General features: G+C 47.0%; 1 protein-coding gene across 1 annotated transcript; it reads right to left on the reverse strand.

Annotated features, from left to right (window-relative positions):
• Positions 1-4,037: 4,037 nt before the first annotated feature.
• slc25a28 (solute carrier family 25 member 28) lies at positions 4,038-12,770 on the reverse strand. The gene is made up of 4 exons (XM_056291748.1): positions 12,285-12,770; positions 8,258-8,486; positions 7,074-7,130; positions 4,038-6,053 (listed from the first exon to the last, which is right to left on the reverse strand). Exons 1-4 carry the CDS (start codon positions 12,624-12,626, stop codon positions 5,491-5,493), a joined length of 1,191 nt encoding a protein of 396 aa, XP_056147723.1. The 5' UTR covers positions 12,627-12,770; the 3' UTR covers positions 4,038-5,490.
• Between the last annotated feature and the right edge of the window lie 8,181 nt (positions 12,771-20,951).

Consider the following 20,951-nt stretch of genomic DNA (forward strand, 5'->3'; position numbering starts at 1 on the left):
TATCCGTTATCCAAACTGCTCATGGGGATACTGGAACTGGATCCCAGCAGTCATTGGGCGGCACACGGGGAGACACCCTGGACAGGCCGCCAGTCCATCACAGGGCTAATTAAACCAGAGCAAACCCACGCAGACACAGGGAGAACATGCAAACGCCACACAGAGGACGACCCCAAGGACGGACTCGAACCCAGGACCTTCCTGCTGTAAGGTGACCGCACTAACCACCGCGCCACCGCGCCGCCTGTATTGTTGTCGTTCATTACTATTCCTTTCATAAGAACCCATTGAGTTAAGTCAGAATAACCATGAAACGAAAGCTAATGCTCGATTAAAAAAGAGAAAGCATGGGTGTTGGGTCTCTTGGCCTGCACCTCACACAGTGTAGTACAAACACAGGACACATTCACTTCTGCAGGTCATTGATGGCCATAATCAGTTTCAGGGACCATTAGATGGATCTCTGTTTTTGTCAAAACACCTCCTGGAAATATGTTTTTCCCCCCTTTTCCAAAGATGTTGGACCGGGGTTGACTGAGTGATTGGGGTTTGCTCACTGTGCCTGAAGAAATAAGACATGCTAACACTGCTCTCCGACAGGCCACTCAAACACGCTTTAAACAGACGTCAACATAACCAACCAATTGCTATCTGCCCTCCATGTCTGTGGGTGTCATGTCTGAATTGCTAAGCAGGCCTGAGTGGACACAGTAGCACTTGTAACGCTGGTGTGCGTTGAAATGTTGATTGATCACTAATCCATTTTTGTGTGACTGCTGTACATTATACGTCTACTGTCTATTATTATTTCAATGCCATTCAGATTTCTGATCTGATAGCTAACTAGTGGAGTCAGTTGTTCCTTGTTCATGCTTGCTGATATTTGTCTATCATCATGTTATACAACCTCATATATAGTAACTATTTTGGCAAAATTAATTTGGTTAAATTCATTTTGGATGACAACCCAGATAGCATCCGGATCAGGCAATGATGCGGCGCTGATGGCCTTCTTCTGGCCCTGACAACATGGATGTGAGCCTGAAATGGCCCACATGTATAATAGCAAATATGGCCCAAATATGCCAAATCAGATGTGGGCCTTTTTTGGCAAAGATGCGGCGCTCTCGGCAACATGTAGTCTGGATGTGACCCTGAAGTGGCCCGTGTGGTGAATGGTGAATATGGCCCAAATATCACAAAACAAATATGGGCCATCTTTGGCAAATATGTGGCACATGTGGCACTGCTACGGATTGGTTCTGGCCCAGATCGGCAAATGGGAGCGGACCGCCCAAGTGCCATCATTCCACGTGGTAAGTGGGCCGGATGAAAATGCCGGGTGTGGGACGGGTCCGGGCCACAGCAGTTTTGCTACCCGAGAAGAGAGTGCTTAAATTCTGCAATGCCAACTTCAGTGTTTGCTACAAATAGGTGAAGTTTTTACAACGCTTAAAATTTTCATACCCACATAAAAAAGTGCATCAAACATTCTATTTAAGAGGGAATGTAATTTGCTTTCATCTGAATTAATGGTTATCAAATGAGCTTTTTTGTAATTATTATTCTGCATAACCAAATGACAAAATGGATGATTGCACAATCGTTAAATCTTCCAAGTTTTGTTTTTTTTTTTTTGGGGGGGGGGTATTTGACGTCAACTTTCTGTCTTGGTCATTTCCTGTTTTACCAGCGACTTAGCTGATTTGTATTCCTAGCTGATGTAAGTGAAGCTTACTTAAAGCTGCTATATAAGGGATTTAAAACATGAATATAGCAGCAAACAACTATTTGCTATGTAAAGAGATAGTGGAGCAATGGCGTCCTGAGCAGAGAATGACGTCACACCCCCGTGTGTGTATGCCCCCCCCCCCCACACACACACACATATTTACACCTAGGGACAATTTAGTACAGCCGATTGACCTGACCTACATGTCTTTGGACTGTGGGAGGAAACCGGAGGCCCCGGAGGAAACCCACGCAGACACAGGGAGACCATGCAAACTCCACACAGAGGACGACCCCAAGGCTCGAACCCAGGACCTTCTCGCTGTGCGGCGACCTCGTGTCTGTGCCCCTGCATGGCAAGAAGTGGAGTTGGTCCCCGGGTGCTGGTTAAATGGAGAGGATGAATTTTCCCACGGGGATTAGTAAACGTACATATTATCTTACTAATGTTGATGAAATATCTCTGTACCGTAAAAATCAATATTCCAATCAACGAAATCGCCAAGAACATGACGGGAGGGGTGGAGGTTTGCTTTGTTTTGGTCTGAGATGCTGGTGAATGCCGTCTAATGCTACATGCCGGCATGTAAACACATTCACTAAAGCATGGAGTGTGGTGATCTGTGGAGTTTTATCCAGTGGCATTGAGACAGGCTTTGCACCTTTTTTACATATTCCCATCAAAGACCTGCTAGCTTCCCTTAACCAGCACCGGTCTGTCACAGTGCCAATGGATATCAAGCTCCTGCTGAAACCACACATTCATCAAGAGTATTTACACTCCTATTCAACCATGCTGGCATGTTGTTTTAACCTTTAAGAGCAATGCCAATAAACTTATCATTATCATCAGCTTCTGGATTCATTATTTTGGTTGACCTAAATACTTAAAAAGGTCAGCTCAACCTATTTGTTATACTTGCGACACAGCCAAGGCTGTGCAAAACCACGCCAAAGCTGCTAGAAAAATAAAGCTTTTGCTATTTTTAATCCTTCCACCACTAATTACCCTCGCATGCCATCTTACTTTTCAATACAATACAAAAACCATTAAACGTGTGCATTGTGCTTTTTCGTCATTTGGGGGTTCAAAAGCCTCCTCAGGGAAGTTATGGACGTGGCGTTTTATAGACAGACCGGCTGTTTGTCTCGAGGTTATACGTGAGCAATGTTTTTATCCTCTTTGGGTCAAAGTTGACACCTGCACCTGCGCTTCAGCCAAAACAACTGTACCTACCTCCAGCTACAAATAAATCCCTGAAAACACACACACACAAAGCATGCAGACATTTCCAGCCATACAGCTGTGGCTGGTTTAAATAGCTTGTTTTCTTTTGGAAAAAAAACAAAGTTATATGAATAACGGTGAGCTGGCACACCAAGGAGGTGAATTGAACTCTACTGGCGTGGAATGGGGATTCGGAGCGTCCTCTTTATAACCAGTGCCTGTGTGTATGCAGTAAAGCTGTCAGGCCAAATTGTGTCTGGGCTGCCAAAATGTGTCCGGGTGACGTCATCGTACGCAATTGTGACAGCTCGCATTCTGTGACCGTTTTTTTTTTTGGGGGGGTTGCTAGCTACCTAGTCATTGATGTAAAAAAAAAAGCAAATATTGGACGTTTCAATTTAAAGGAAAACAGGTTTGCAGGACATTTTTATTGAAAATCTCATCCACACTACATAATGTTAGCTTGCTAGTTTTCTAGCTAGCTAACAAGGCGATCAACCAGTAGATGAACTTTCGCCTAAAAATATGCTTTTCGAAAAACATGTCCTAATATAAACAAGTCGAATATAAAGGGTGACCCTGCGCATGTATTGTACGATGTAGCTAAGAAGAGTACACTATTAAACCTGCTTACATGCGCAGGGTCCCCCTTTATATTCGACTTGCAATTGTTTATATTGGGATATGTTTTTTGAAAAGCACAAAAAAAAGCATACCTTTAGGTGAAAGTTCATCTACTGGTTGATCACCTTGTTAGCAAACTAGCTAGCTAACATTGTGTAGCGTGGATGAGATTTTCAATAAAGATGTTCTGTAAACCTATTTTCCATTAAAATGAAACGTCCAATATTTGCTATTATATGTTTTTTGACATCAATGACAAGTTAGCTAGCTAGCTAGTAACCCCCCCCCCCCAAAAAAGGGTCACAGAATGCGAGCTGTCACGATTGCATTGCGATGACGTCACCCAGACACATTTTGGCAGCCCAGACACAATTTGGCCTGACAAAGCCATCTCTCCTCTAAGTGTACCATGTACGCGTATGTCTACTGGAAACATCGAGTCAAAACACAGAGGGACTTCCAGCATTTGTGAGCAGTTAGCGGAGGCCCGCTGCTCAGTATTTATTGAACAGAGAGTGCCGTGCAGGGTTTGGAACATTCAGACATCGATCAATAAGAATGAAAGCTTCCACTCATGTCAGTATCATGACCGCTGGGCCATCAATCATTCTTTGTCAAGGGTCCGTCATTTGCTAGGCTCCACCTTACAGGCAAGTTACGCACAGAACTGTAATACACTGATGTCCTTTCAAGCACATCTGTCGGAGAACATGAAAATCTACCCTCCTGGATGAAAGCTGCATTTAATATGTGAGAATGTAGCTCCAAATTCTGTCCTTGTCCGCTCTATCAAACTGAAACACGAGACTTGTGTTTCATTTTGGTGGTCGTTTTATAAATCAAGGGGTTGATTTTAGGGTGCTGATGGGTACCAAGGCAAATGCACTACAATGGCATTTGTCTTAAGTTAAACTACTTTACAAAGGAATCGTTTTCAGGAAGAAAAAAAAAATTTGGTAAAACCTCAGAGGAACCGAAAATCGCTTTTCTTCTCTCAAGGTCGTTGGAAACTATCTTGGACCGACAAATGCATTTTGACAAACAGGCAATTAAATAATTCATTCAACTGTTAATATCCTACTTTCATTTTCTGTTGTCAAACCAAATCAACCCCCCCCCCCACAAACCTTGCAAATGGTCTCTCTTAATCTGAGAGGATTCATTAGATGTGGGAGACACCAGGGTCACCTTCCCGCACACGTTACTGCATCCTTTCAATTGACTGTGATGCATTAATCACAATCTTTGTGTCTTATAACATTAACCAAAGTATAGACCTCTAGGTTGACGTCAAAGACCGGACATTCCCATGAAAATTTCTATGTCAACAGATGCCTGTGTTTTTTAATTACATTGTTTTTCCTCAAAAGAAATTGCCTTGAAATTGTCTGAATCTACGGTCAGTTACAAATTTCTACTGTGCCTGAAAGTTACAATTGGTGGCAAATAAATCTGATCTTAGAAGAGCTAAGGACATGGAGACCCAGAACCACAGGTAAAATAGAATTAAAAAATCAGCACTACTGCCCCCTGCTGACTATCTCCCTGACCCACTTGAGGTGTGTCACAACTTTACATTCATTAAGTTAAGAGAGATACTGGTATTTAGTAGTTGCCAGAGAAGAAATATAAACGGTGCAGATAAACTTGTGCTATAACACTGTGTTAACGAAGCTTAATTTTAAAGACAAAAAACAAACTGGTTTTCCAACAGTGTAGCAGGTATATAACTTGCCCGACTGCATGTGAAGCTCTCCTTCTTATTGGCTCTGTCTGATTGAGTAGGGGCAACAAAGGAGGGGATTGGTTAGATTCTATGTGCATATTGACCATATTTCCTCTTAAGAGAGAGAGGGGGGAAAAAACAGACAGGGACAAAGGTCGTACCAGCCAGACTCGTCTACAACTCAAGCCTCCCTGTGCTGTGTTCTCCTCTTCTCGTGCTGGTGCTTGGTGATTCCATACTTGAAGAACTCGTAAACTGACCAGCTGATGGCCGTGGAGGGCATCTGGTAGATGACTCTAGCCTGGACACCCTTGAAGAAACCCTGCAGGCCGCCCAGCCTGTAAACTGTCCGGAAGGCATGGGCCAGGCCTGAAATGTGTCCGTGGGTTCCCTTGCCTTGGCTGGGGCCCGGGCTGGAGGACAGGGAGCCGAGGGTCAGGGACTCCTGGGTGTTGAGCAGGGTCTTGCAGACGTCCAGAGGTGTGGTGGCGGCGGCTGCAATGGCCCCAGCCAGGGCTCCTGACACCACATGGGAGGAAGGGTTGTATTGTCTGTGGGGGTTGAGCAGCTCCTGGAGGTACTCGTAGGTCATAAAGTGGAGCGCCTGGAAGGGGATGTTCATGGTGAGCTGCGTGGTGTAGCTGCGGTAGAAAGCCGCAGTTCCTTCCTTCTGCCACACAGCGCGCACACAGTCCAGCACACTGCAGTATGGAGAGTTGTACATCTGCATGCGCTGCTTCACAACTGAGGAGAGGGAGGATGGATTTGGATTAGAGCCCTGCATGGGCCAAAAACTCCAGCCCTAGCCCGGCCCGTGGTGTTCAAGCCCAAGCCCGGCCCCGGCCCGACAAAGTCTGCCATTTTTCAGCCCAAGACCAGCACCAATATCACTTTAAGCTCTCTCTGATGTGCACTCTCTCTCATACATGCAAACACATACTCACAGCATAGCCAACAGTCACATGTAATGCACGCACACATGCATATGTATAATAGCTATACTTCATCATCATCATCATCATCATCAATCTAACAATATTTCATACAGTGGCTTATGTGTGCTCTGTCCTGAGCCCGATCTATTGAAGAGGAAGAAGAAAAAAAAAAGGACCAAGCCCGGCCCGAACCAACTCAGCATGTTGGGGTGCGATGGGCTGGCAGGCCTCTAATTTGGATGTACAGTAGAGGGAGACGGCCACGAACGCGTGCGTTGTGGGTAGAATAACAGTAGGACACGAAATGGAAAGAAAAAGGAGAAATTAGTGAACTAACAGGAACAAGCCAGTATGTTGCCGTCTGTGTTAACATTCTTCACAAAGGGATATAAAGAGTGACGGGTGTGGTTGATCACTTTAATAGTGACAAATCCTTAAACAGGTGCACCCCCATCCAACAGCTGCACACCATGGACGCAACTGGTGCCCTTCTACTGACATGGGTAGGCAGGTGGACTAGAGGCCACAGTGAGAGTCACTAAGCGAGACTGCCAGCTCGAGGCCATGAGCCCAGATGTCTGACCTGGGAGTGGCACCTGTAATCTCCCGCTTTTAAAACTTTTCTTCAGCAATCACGCCGCTAAAGTAAGATGTCTTATCCACGCCCAATATCTCCTCACAGCAACCACACGAAGGCAAGAGTCATCATGAAAAGGATACCCTCAAACAATCTGCACACAATCTGGATGTTTCTTTTTTCTCATTTCCTCTGGCCTTCGGGCTTAGTTAATCATACCCACATTTTATCCAGATTAAGCGTTGTGCTTACCTTCAGCCGGGTTCATCGCTGCGTCATGAAGTAGTGTAGCCACACACCCAGCTGCTCCTGAAACACACGGAAATTACTAGAAAACCAAAAAAAAGGGGGTAGGGAGGCAGGGGCGAGATGTGCCGAGGAGCAGCCAAGAAAGAGCAGCAGAAAATGAGATAGTACAGAACATTTTTACATGAATATGTGGACCAAGAGCCAAGTCTGCGATGTAAGAGCCAAATTAGAATTACTTCAAATCACTGGTCTCCCATCATTTGCCACTGAAGGCCAGGAATATGCCAAAGTTCATCCCAAACAAATAACTACATCGGCTGGTCTCACCGTTTAGTTATCCCCTCCCTGGCTGACTACAGGGTAGTTTGGTTGGCATGAAAACCTTCACACTCCCGGCACTCACTTCCACAACTGGAGACCATTGCTGTAAATTGACTTATTTCCCAATATTTACTGCATTATCCCTGATGCCCCAAATGCAGTAAACATACTGAGCAACTCAAGTAGGTATGAACTACTGCGATTACTCCCAAGTGGCTAAAACTGTGAGGAGAGGGACACCTAGTGGAGAAGGCAGTCCATTTCTCCACGAGGCGCTCTTAACAGACCACGAGCTGGAGGGAGATCAGAGCAGAGCCAAGAAGAGAGAAGAATGAGGACTTACCAAGCCTCCCACTAAAGTGAAAAGGGGGGGGGGCGAGAGACAGAGAGAAAGAGAGAAAGAGAGAGAGAGAGACATGGAATGAGGAATAGGTGGACAACCAGAGCAAGTTTTTCCCAGTTGAATTTCAGCAGTTGCTTATTTTGCGGTTGAGGCCATAGACACTACAGTCTGACGTTACTGTCTCAATTCCCAAAGCCACAACAGCTCTGCAGTTGACACAGGCACTTCCTCAGGTTCTCTAACACTGTAGTTATGACAGCACTCCATCTGACAGCCTGCCAAGTTGTTAGGACTGGTCAGGCGGTGTCTGGTCTAAATGTGGATTAGCCTGACTCAGCAGCTTCACAGAGATCATATTGATGAGTGCGTGGGATGGGCCGGGGGGCAGGGGGCTCAACTTAGATCTACAGCTCCAAATATCAACTTTCTATCTAATGGTGATCCCATTGTTCAATTAGCCACACAGCTGCCGTACAAATGCAGAATACTGTTTTTGCAAGTGTGCATGTATGATTTGTGGTACCATTGGCCAAATGACTGTTAGCCCCTGGGTGAATGACATCACTTAGAGTCTTTTTGAGTTTCTCATAGCAGGCGAAATAGAGAGCATGGGCAGGGCCCGCCCCTATAGCTGTTGCGTTCAGCCCCCTCATTGGTCGCCAGATGCCCTCGGTGGTAATGATTCGCCGGAGGGCGTCCATCACGTTCCTGTAGCGGGCTGCAGGGTCAGGCTGGAGGCTCTGCATGCGTGTCTGGAAGAGAAAGGGTGGACAGCAGCAATTTACTCTCAACGTTTTATAAGTGCACACTGTGCTCCCCCCATCATCCAACGAGATCTGTCAGAACAGGGTCGCACTTACAAATGTCTTTATTGTCCAATTTGGCACGGCAGACAGCAGGACATAGCAATTAATTTCTGCACTAGGGTCAAATTAAGGAAATGAGAACATCCAACATTCCATGTGTGTGAATAGCAGGAAGTGTTCAGTATCAACCTGCAAGGTCACAGAGAGACATAAGCCGACTTCCTGTAAGCCTCTTTTCCCCCATGACCTTTAAACAAACCTGTCAGCCGCTCTCATTCTAAACCCACACACGCATAGGGACACGCAGGAGACAAGTACGATACGTATATGACAACTATCCCAAAGAACTATTTACATTCAAGGTAGCTTACATGACAGAAACCTCGTTTTAAAGCACATGTGCCCATGGGCGGGGTTTCGGCGGCTTGCTGTGCGAGCTTTATTAAGGGGCGTCCTGGGACGAGGTGAGGGTTAGTCCTTTCAGCGACTCGCTACACGACTTAAAACCTCAAACCGTCAGCTGTACGGACACGCAGGTGGCTCATAGCGCTCTTTTGTATGTGTGCAGATGGGGACGGAAGTGTAGACAGGGCCTCGAGTCACTCTGTACAACAGCTGTGGAATGCTGCCCCGTGTGAACTAGCCAACGCTGCTATGGGCGCTTTCCTCGGGCCACTTGAAACGGAGGGCCTTGAGCCGCTTTTTTCTAAACCCTAATTGGCACACAAAGGCTAACCCAAAATTGCGACGCATCTCTCTGAAAGACTGTACGGAAACGTCTCTGACAAAACTGCAATGACGCCAGACTCCATTCATTCGCAGCTGTCCCCCTCTGCCTTCTGCTATACGGTCACGGCGATGACTGTGCCAAACAATTTTGCAATACAGAAATATCAAAATATTGGCTGTTACTCAGTCATGCATACACAGTGTGTGTCTATGGTGTGTTTGCATATCCGGAAAGCACCTTCTCTCTGAGACAGACCTTTGGCCTGAAGGTAAATAACGCTTGCATCATTTTCAGCACAATGTGGCGATGGGTGTTACCATTTTCCGCCTTGTGGAAACTCTAAGTCACAAATAATGTGAGGCGTGCATCCTCGCCAACATAAAACCACTCAACGCTTTGTTCTTCTTCTTTTTTTTAATCCACAAACAACACTGAATATTTGCAATATGTGACAGCATAAGAGCCCATTCTGACCTGTACTGACATCAAAAACCGGGAGTCGTTTCAACAAGACAAAACATTTTTTTTAATGCAGCACAGGAAAAGCATGAAAAACCAGTACACAACGAGGCTCTCGAATTTCTGGTGGGGAGAGCCAGCATTATAAACCAACAGCTCTCGTTCTAAATTTCAGATTTTTGCTGTTTTCACAAAATTTGCTGCACTGTCTCCATCCATTTGTGTCTAATGTCAAACCTATTACTGAGTGAATGTCATTTATATTTATATATATATATATAAATATATATATACTTCCAAAGGACACTAGGCTTCATTTTGCTGAGTCACAGCATTATGTTGCATTCAAAATACCCCACGCCTTGCACCTAGTAATATGAGCCGGCACTTTGTGCTTAAAATTCATCTGTAAATGTTGGGCTATTTGGATAATAATTGAATTCTGACAGAGAGGGGAGTCCAGTTTGTCAATATGGCCCAGCCCTACTCCTGGCATTCAGCCCTACTCCTGGCACGCCATGGCATATGGTTGCCTATGTCTGACACAGACCACAAATTTTGACAACTGACCATTTTGACCAAAACTGTCAGGGCAACTGTGGCCCAGCAGGTAGAGCAGCCGGTCATCTAGTAACTGGAGGGTTGCCAGTTCGATCCTCGGCTCCTCCTTGCAAAAATGTTGAGGCGTCACTGAGAAAGACACCTAACCGCCAACGGCTCCTGATGAGCTGGTTGGGGCATTCCTTGATTGTAAAGCGCTTTGGGTGGCTATTGCAGCTAGAAAAGCGCTATATGAATGCAACCTATTTACCATTTATTTATAGGGCCAGACCTGACAGGAGCTGGAGGTGGCAGAGTTGAAGATGCTAAGATTTTCACTGGGAGTAACGAAGAAGGACAGGATTAGGAACGATTATATTAGAGGGACCGCTCAGGTTGGACGGTTTGGAGACAAAGCAAGAGAGGCAAGAATGAGATGGCTTGGACATGTGTGGAGGAGAGATGCTGAGTATATTGGGAGAAGGATGCTGAAGATGGAGCTGCCAGGGAAGAGGAGAAGAGGAAGGCCAAAGAGGAGGTTTATGGATGTGGTGAGGGAAGACATGCAGGTGGCTGGTGTGACAGAGGAAGCTGCAGAGGACAGGAAGAGATGGAAACGGATGATCCGCTGTGGCGACCCCTAACGGTAGCAGCCGAAAGTAGTAGTAGTAGTTATAGGGCCAGACTGCTAAAAAGAAACAACATCAACAACAAAAACATCATCAAAGCTGGTTCTTTAGATGCCCTTAATCGACTCTGTGGGGGCGCAAACTAGGAATCCACTTGTGTGTGAAGCTAGGGAATCAATTCATTTGAGCATGAAGTTATAACGTGACACAGAACCTTACAAAGGAGCCCCAGGCGGCCGAGTGGGAGCTACATTACAGATGGGAGAGACACGGAGGAAGGCTACTGCATTTGAATAGCATCTCAGTCTGACACAAACAGCTGACTGCAGAGAGAGCACTCTTTGTTTGCTGCCCCTCGTGTGCTAAACCACAGCAACATGACGACATGTGGCTACTACAACCTAACCACCAAGTGTATGGTTATGTTATAAAAACGATTTTCAGTAAGGCCAGCCACCTTAAAAAGCACCCCCCCCCCGTAGGGCCATCACCGGCATCACAAAACACCTCTGAATAACAAACGACCAAATAAGACTGGCCCTCTAATAACGGCACGACTCCCACGTGATCAGAAGGCATTACAATCAGCCAATTATCTCCAGCCCTGGGCAGAGAACTCATACAAAAATAGGCTATAAAAGGCAGCGAAAAAAGGACTTTGTTCCGAACGAACACGGGGTAACCCAACCCCCCCCCCATGGGGTAACCCAACCCCCCCCCACATGCAGCAAGTTAGTATTCTGTCTAGAATCCAACCCCCTCATTTATTCGCTTGGGGTTTCACTTGCGAGACGCCGGTGACGTCAGCGCAGTTGAAAGTTCCCCAGAGGCGTCTTGCACGGCTACCCCGAGCGTCACCTGCCCTCTTCAGTCGAGGCAACGTTAGTCGACGCTAAACCGGAGAGATCCCGAACACTCGGCACTAAACAAAAACCTGCAAAGCTTTTCACATCCAGCCTGGCCGGCGATGGGTCACGTGACCTCGCGTGTTTACACGCGGCTTCTACGTAGCGAGGTGGTCTCGATCTGTCTGTCTGTTTCTGCTTTTCGCGTTATCTTTTTTTAAAATCTGTGGCCTTTCACTCGGCGTGCAGCGCCCTGCATGGCGTTTCGATGTGCCGCATGAAAGTTCGACCGATCCGACTGCCAAGGCAGCCACCAGCCAATTCCAGGCAAGCTACCGCTAAAACTGACACGTACGGTCTGCACGGCTGACCTTGCCATCGCGCAGCCGGGCGGGCGGGCGCGCGTTCGGTGTCGCTCGTGCAAGCTAGCGAGCTAAGCTAGCTGCAAGCCTGGCAGGCAGATTTGGCCGAGGTGACGCTAGCGCGGGGAGGGGGATGTGAAGATGCGAGAATATGTTGGCCAGACGCTGAGCTGTGCTACCTTGACACAGTCGATGGGAAACATGAGGCAGTGCTCCATGATCCCAGCCACGGCTCCGGCCAACATGTGGGTGCTGGTTGAGGCTCCCTGCGGCAGACCCTCATAGTCCGGCTCAGAGTCCTCCGCCTGTTCCTGAACACCGCGATTACAATGAGCAGTCTGCAGCTCTGTGCCGCTTCCGATCCGGGGCGTTAAGCTCCCCACGACACTTTCCGAAACTCCCCAAAACCTGCGGCCGAGCCACCGAACTTCTGCCCCGGCAGAGGCACCGGCGACCCCGGAATCACTGCCCGACGTCTCTGCTGTCATCCGACGCCTCCTCACAAAACCATCCGCTTCCATTGGAAACCAGGTGATTGGCTCGGCCAGCCGTCGAGCGCTACGGCGCGGAGTCCTGCGGGTTTCTGTCGAAACATAGAAGTTTTACATTCCCCCCGAATTGAATCGCAGCTGCGCGGTTCGCCGCCACGCCAAGGCCAAGGCGGACAAACGTCCCAACAAGCGGCGCAGCGCGACGCTACCGGAAGTCGTCCCTGATTGGTTCGTCTTCTTCTTCGTCTATGTTTCGTGGCGGTTGGCGTCGAGTTTATTGGCGCATTATCGCCCCCTGCTGCGCCGGGAGTGTGAATCAGACGCTGACGATCTAAAACGCTTAAAAAAAACAAAAACAAAAAACACACACTAATTAAGCCACATTTTATCCTCCATGCCTTACAACCCAGTCCTACTATAACATCCTTATCAATGTCAGCCCCTCTGGCGCCCTAGCCCTGCTTATCCATCATATCCTATAAAAAAAAACCAACCCTGTATCCCATAAGAAAGTTAACAGCACCCTGACCTGTGTTCCCTCACCCACGCTCAGTAAACCCTTTAATGGTAATTCTTGCTCTTAATTTCATCAGATTATTACTCATCATCTCTCGCTGTGTCCCACCCCCCCTACTCCTCAGCACTACGTACCCCACTGACTCCCCTTCCTGACGTCCCTCACACAAGCCTATCTGGCGTCTCCCTACCATTTACAGTGCTTTGTTTAGTGTACAGTGCCCCAACGTTAACCTTGTCAACACAGCTACTTCTCTCCTGTACCCACTACCTACCCTAGTCACTTTGACCCTCTTGAATTTGATATAGATCAAATCAAATCAAATCAATTTTATTTGTATAGCCCAATATCACAAAATTACAAATTTGCCTCAGTGAGCTTAACAGCAACACAACATCCTGTCCTTAGACCCTCTCATCGGATAAGGAACAACTCCCTAAAAAAAAACCTTTAACGGGGAGAAAAAAATAGGAAGAAACCTCAGGGAGAGCAACAGAGGAGGGATCTCTCTCCCAAGACGGACAGCGTGCAATGGATGTTGTGTTCACGTAATTTACGTAATACAGCATTGAAAGAGGATAACAGAATCATAATGGACATAAAATTTATGAAGAACATGATGCACAGGATGCCAAGCAGTGTCCACATGCCAACGGAGCAGTCCAGGACCCAAGCCATGCGACCAGCATCATCATGTAATAAAAGAAAAACTTATGTGAGGAGTGGAAGGGCAGGCAGCATCCAAATGGCGACCACCATCACCACAGAGACCTGGGAGGAGAACCGACTGCACATGCATGCAAGAGAGACTCACATGACACCATTCAAACACAGAGAAAGAGAAAGGAGAAGACATCATGCAGAGAGAGAGAAAAGACATGTTAGAGAAGAGAACAGTTTGCAATAGTCATTAGCCATAATCAATTAAGTCATCAATTAGTCATAATCTATACTCGATAATCTCGTGGGCAGAACAGTGGTTGGTAAATTCATTGAGACAGAAAACCAACCCGCCATCCAGTACAGGTTGTGAAGCACTCAACTTAAAGGCAACTAATTGTAAGCTAAGGCAAACAGATGAGTTTTAAGTTTGGATTTAAAGGACTCAACAAACTCTTGATGTCTGATGGCAGCAGGCAGGTTATTCCACAACAATGGAGGCCGATAGGAAAAGGCCCTGCCACCAGCTGACTTCTTTTAACTTTGGGTACACACAGGAGCCCTGTATTTTGAGAACGAAGAGCTGGAGAGATGCCTCCCTTTCCCCTCTCTGTCCCACCTTTCTTGCCACATTTGGTTGTCCCCCCCCCCCCCAAGATTACACATTTAACCTCTGCTTTACTGATGCTACTTTGCTGAAACTCCTTGGAGTCCACATCAGCGAGGACTTCTCCTGGGCGTCAAACACCCAGATCCTTGTGAAAAAGGCCCAACAACACCTGCATTTCCTAAGGAGACTGAGGAGCGCCCGTCTATCCACCCCAAAATTCTCACCAGCTTCTACCGCTGCACCATAGAGAGCATCCTGACCAGCTGCATCTCGGTGTGGTACGGCAGCTGCACCTCAGCAGACCAGAAAGCTCTGCAGCGGGTCGTCAAGGTGACCCAGCACATCACCGGTACCCAGCTCCCAGCCATAAAAGACATTTATCACAAACGCGGCCTTCGAAGGGGTCTCAGCATCAGCAGAGATCCCACCCACCCCAACCATGGACTGTTCTCCCCCCTTCGCTCTGGGAGGCACTACAGGAGCCTCAGAGCCCACACTACCAGGCTCAAATACAGCTTCTTTCCCCAAGCTGTTGCCCACCTGAACCTGGCTACCCACTGAATGTCTGTAAATATGTTTATACTTGTGCTCTTTGTTGTTTTTTTTACTTTATCTTTAGCTTTTAGTCTTCACCTCTTATACTATGTTTGTCTATGTCTGTCTTGCACTGTTTGGTGAAGCTGCAGCCCTCGTTTCGTTTTTACACATGTGCCTGCACATTGTCTTTAATGACAATAAATTGAACTGAATTCTGTATTTCCTTTCTTTGAAGCCCTCTTTGCCAACTCATCCACCCGCTCATCCCCCCTCCCTACATAAGTTGGAACCCACCGAGATTTTACTTGACCTCCCTGATTTCCTATTCCTGTGACTGACTGAGGGACTTCATATCGTACATCTTTGACAGCTGTTTGAAGAGAGAGACCTTAAACTCGCTAGGGGCTGAGGATGAATCTGATAATATCAACACCTTGTCTTGTCTAGTGTTTTCCACCTGTAGTGCGACCAACACCTCCTCTGTGTAAACCACTAATTTACTGGATGTTCCTCTGTTGATTCCAGTTCCTTTTGCTGGTATTGCCACCCCGTATCCTGTCACTCCCGTCTCAGGTTTCTTAGCACCGTCTGTACAGATGTGTGTAAAATCACTATACTCTTTCATCACATGATAGTTGAATGCACTTACCCAGTCAGTTTTATCGTTTTTCTTTCCTTTTTACCTCTAACCAAATACCAGTCTATATCAGGCCACATGCCACCACCGGATAAACTACCGAAACACTTACCCTCTGACAAAACACTCCAAATTCCTTTGCAATGTCCTTCCCTACCTGACCAAAGATACCTCCCATTCTCCCACTCCTGCAACACTCCTTTGGTGGGGTGAGAATATTTTTGCCCCTGTAAATTAGCCCAGTCATTTGACATCAGTTGCTTCCTTCTTAATACCAATGGCATTTCTCCCATTTCTACCTGTAGGGCGGGTGTTGGCAATGTTTTAAAAGCCCCACTGCACACTCTCAATGCCTGTGCCTAAATTACATCCAATTTCCTTATAGGAGATCTGGCCGCTGATCAATGTGACGACTGATATTTGAAATGCGTAAGTAGCAATTACCAGTACGCAATAAGTAGTTACCTTGACAACCGAGTGGCGTTAGTAAGTAGCAGCATCGGGCTGCTGTTCAATGCCAATTTGTAAATATTTATGATTTATGTAGATTTTCGTGTGCATCATATTTAAGATTTCTCAACTTTCTGGTTTGTTTTGATTGTACTTTCATTGCAAAGATATTGCAAAAAAAACAAAAAACAAAGCAATCCATCGGGTTCACTTTTGAGGAGGTGGAGACTGACACTGAGATGGACGACAATGATGATCAGTGAAATGGCGGTTTTGATTACTTTTGCATTTAATTAGCTAGTATTATCAGTGTGCCATCTATGTCAGTTCGAGTGATTGCCTCCATTTAATAAACTTGCAGATGATATAAGAGAATAAAGTAGTTTAATTTGGCTATTGCAGGAAACTACTGCGAAACAAAATAGCAAAAGTTATATTGTTATGAGCATAAAATGTCTTATTTGCCTGTTTTTTCAGAAATAAAGAGTGGTTGTACCATGTCAAGGACCTTTCCATTTGATTACTGGTGTAAAAATTATATGAAGAAGTGGGTTCATTTGTCTTTGTATGTTGTCTGGTTCAGGGGTTGTGAAAATCGACGTTTTTTTTGCCACTGGCGCGGATATCAATTCAAGATGGCCGCCAAAGGAACCCCATGGGCCATTAGTTGACCTTGGCAACATGAAAAATGTTTAACTAGACACCATTAGGATCCTAAAAAAACAGGTTACAAAAAAATGCCACGTCGAACCTACAAACCCCAATTCCAATGGAAGTTGGGACGTTGTGTAAAACGGGAATAAAAACAGAATACAATCACTTGCAAATCCTTTTCCACCTATATTCAATTGAATACACTACAAAGAAGAGGCATTTAACGTTCAAACTGATAAACTTTATTGTTTTTTTTTCAAATATTCACTCATTTTGAATTTGATGCCTGCAACACGTTCCAAAGAAGCTGGGACAGGGGCAACAAAAGACCGGGAAAGTTGAGGAATGCTCAGAAAACACCTGTTTGGATCATCCCACAAGGTGAACAGGTTAACTGGAAACAGGCGACTGTCATGATTGGGTGTAAAAGGAGCACCCCGAAAGGCTCCGTCGTTCACAAGCAAGGATGGGGCGAGGTTCACCACTTTGTGAACAACTGCGTGAGCAAATAGTCCAACAGTTTAAGAACAGGGGCCAGATGATGCCGACGGTGGCGGCCGTCCAGACTTCCAGCAATAAGGAGAGGTGGTTCCTGATGACCTCACAGCAACTGAGACAGCAGCAGAAGGCAGACATGACTCTGGCACTGGTGAGAGGCTGGCTGGAGATGGGGTGGTGCCCCGAGTGGACAGAGGTGTCAGCACTGGGGCCTGAGGAAAAGACCTACCACTCTCAACAGGGCAACTTCGAGCTGCAGGACGGGCTGGCATACCGGAGTTGGCAAGCTCCTGGGCAAGGGAGCGGCCTCCTGCAGCTATTGGTGCCCCATGTGCTGCATCCCCAGGTTCTGCAGATGGTCATTAGACATTTTAACCCTGTTTCTAAAATAACATTCATTTACACTTATTCATTTAGCAGTCGCCCGGGAATACCTTCTTTGGCACACTCTCTCCTTCAAATTCAACCACTGCTGTTTCACTGCCCTGTTTCACTCCGTTTGTAGTTGGAGCCTTTGTGCATCCATTATTGTTCCTCCTTTGAAATTCCTCTTTAGTTCCCCCATACCGAAACTCACTGGGCCACCCATGATCCCTCCTTTACATCCAGCACCATGTCCTCATCCCACCCTCCCTGCGCGTGCCACCTTAAGTTTTAGTTTTCCTCTCTTTTACTTGGAGTTCTTCCTCAAGTTATTCTTCATTTGCATATCTCACCAATAGGTTGCCATCATTAAGGACTTTTGCATATCGTTACGCTACTTGCCAGTTGTTGTTGGCACGAACTGGTTGACTTTCTTGAGCCTCTTCATGAAACCTTCTCCTGACAAGATCTCGGGTCTTTCCCTCTCAGCTTGCTCATGCCCTCCTTCCTCACTTCCAGATTTTCCTTTCTTATTCTTTCATTCCCTTTTACCTGTGGGCCTCAATTCTCATTCATCCGTCCCCTCACTTTCCCCCTCTTTCTCTTCATCCCTCCTTTCATAATAATCCCAACTGCCTACCCCCGATCCATTCAGGGAGCAGTCGCGCTCAGCTCGATTTGAATTTCCCGCATTTTGACGCTTATCATTTCCTCGCTCACGTCCAGCCGCTGTCGCCACCGTCTCCCTACACGCTCTCTGATTGGCTACTGCCACGAGTCCTGCTTATACCGTTGGATAACAGGCCCGTCGTTCTCAATGGCATTGGGGTCAAAACATGACCTACACAGCAGTGTTACAGCGTGTGTAACTAGGCCTCTAGGTCTCTCTCAGGCTTTGATATACCGTGGGAAACAAGATGGAGGGATGGATGGATGGAAATTGTGGGCGGAGGAAAAAAAGTATAGAATGATTAAATGCTACCCATGCCATGCAGGCAGGATCCTTCTGAGGACTCGCCGGGTTCTGGTTTGTGGTTCCTGCTCTGCTGAAGTGTATTATCATAGACTGCTCAAAAATTTTCGTGCTCTCTATACAGTCGCTATCAGTTTTTTATCTAATTGCTTCACTGACTTCAGTGGAGTGGGGCCCTAGACAGGAACCCAGCAGAAAGTATAATGCTTTACTGTTAGAGTTTTACAATGCAACCGCAGGGGATATAATCATCCATCCATCCATTACCCGAACCGCTTATCCTGCTCTCAGGGTCGCGCGGATGCTGGGGGCCTATCCCAGCCACCAGTCCATCACACCGGGCCGACACACACACATTCATAGGGCAATATAGTATGGCTGATTCCCCTGACCCGGAGGAAACCCACGCAGACACAGAGAGAACATGCAAACTCCACACAAAGGACGACCCGGGACGACCCCCGAGCTCGAACCCAGAACCTTCTTGCCGTGAGGCCACCGCGCTAACCACTGCGCCACTGTGTTGCCCACATACTGTTATTATTATTATTTACCCATTTCCCCCCCAAAATTGTATTTGGCTGATCACCCCACTCTTCCGAGCCGGTCCGGTCGCTGCTCCACCCCCTCTGCAGACTACCACATGCCTCCTCTGATACATGTGGAGTCACCAGCCGCTTCTTTTCACCTGACAGTGAGGAGTTTCACCAGGGGGATGTAGCACGTGGGAGGATCACGCTATTCCCCCCAGTTCCCCCCTCTCAGAACAGGTGCCCCAACCGACCAGAGGAGGCGCTAGTGCAGCGGCCAGGACACATACCCACATCTGGCTTTCCACCCACAGACACAGCCAGTTGTGTACGTAGGGACGCCTGACCAACCCGGAAGTAACACGGGGATTCGAACCGGCGATCCTCGTGTTGGTAGGCAACGAAGTAGACGGCTTTTCTATACTTTCTTTGATATATTGTACTTTAAATAAGTTGTTGAAATGCAGCCATTACTCGTTTGGCTGGAGGATCCGCTGGAAACCTCTCCAGCGCCGCAGCTGGTCCCCAGAGCCCACTTGTATGTAGGCCTCGTGAAACTTGCGAAGAAGCTCACACAGGAGACCACCTTAAGAGACGTCAACCACAAACCTGCACAGCTCTGAGTGTGCGTTCGTCACTGAAGATCCGGATCAAGGCACACGGCTTGGAGGGCAGGACTCATAAAACGGACAATAGTTTCTCCTGAATGACATCAGGACAGTGATGTTCGGCTTGGTTTCAATACAGAAGGCAGTGGGCCACCTTTAGCTCCATGCTGCATGCCACTCCAAACAGTCACCTCCCTCATTTCATCCGCACACTCAGAAAATGTGACACAAAGAACCCTTCATATATACTATACTGTAGTGCGCATGGAACTTTTATTTTGGAATTATTATTACGCTGATTTATTAAGAGAGCTATTGACTTGAACTCACGTGGGCAAAGCCTGACATGATAGCCAGCTCACATAATGGGAGCAAATATCACAAAGGAAGATGCCTCTTAGCTGTGATGGACCGGCGGCCTGTCCCGGGTGCCTCCCCGCCTGTCGCCCAGTGACTGCTGGGATAGGCTCCAGCATCCCCCGCGGCCCTGACAGCAGGATAAGCGGTTTGGAAAATGGATGGACGGGTGGCTCTTAGAAGACGTTTCGTATACAGAGAGACGGGAGCTCGTTACGTAACGGCGGGGAGTTTGCACTGTGCAGAAAAGCCAACAGATAAATGTCTCCAGGCTGGCCGTCCCCACCGCTGGAGGGAAATAAGCTGAATTTCCAGAAAATGAGGTAACCGCGGCTCTGTCCGGGGCTGTTTTAACGTAATTCAATTGTACACTTTATTGCCCGGGAGAGCCTTCGAGGGCCGCAGTGTTAAATTTCTGCCGACGAAGGGGAATGAAGTGTTGATTTCTGCTTACAAGAACAAAATGTGCTGCTCTTGATCTGGTTAAGGTTGATTGGCTTCTGTCCACAGACGTTCCTTAAAGGAAAACCAAGCGGACGGCGTATCGGGGTCATTCCTCTTCCCTGAACTTAATGCTTCTCTAAATCACCAGGGGAGAGGCACGCTGGGCCCGGCTGGAAACCCTAGATCGCCAATAAGACCTCACTTCATTCTCCCTCCTTCAAGGCTGCACAATCCAATCAGGCCCAAGGAGTTATTTTACACAGGCTAAGCAAAACACCGTCAAAAATTGACCTTATATAGGCGGAAAATTAGAAGATAACTCGTTTATGATTTGCTGTGTTTGGTTGTTTCTGAGAGCGAGGGTAGTTAACGCACTTCCTAGTGTTCATCCCAATAGACGACCTCCTGTCTGCCCCGTCTGGCTGCCCGGCTGCTACCTGGGCCCAGAATACAATCTACAATACCTCTCCATATAGTAACACACAGTAACTGGACCACTTCCAATAGTGACAGAGAC

Source organism: Lampris incognitus, chromosome 13 (assembly GCF_029633865.1).
Source record: "Lampris incognitus isolate fLamInc1 chromosome 13, fLamInc1.hap2, whole genome shotgun sequence".
Classification (NCBI taxonomy): Eukaryota; Metazoa; Chordata; class Actinopteri; order Lampriformes; family Lampridae; genus Lampris; species Lampris incognitus.

Coding starts and splice junctions, on each gene's coding strand:
- slc25a28 (XM_056291748.1), bottom strand. CDS start 12,626: ATGGAAGCGGATGGTTTTGTGAGGAGGCGTCGGATGACAGCAGAGACG. Junction 8,487..12,284: donor TTCCCATCGACTGTGTCAAG/GTAGCACAGCTC, acceptor TTTCTCTTCCAG/ACACGCATGCAGAGCCTCCA. Junction 6,054..7,073: donor AGCGATGAACCCGGCTGAAG/GTAAGCACAACG, acceptor CCCTCTCCTCAG/TTGTGAAGCAGCGCATGCAG.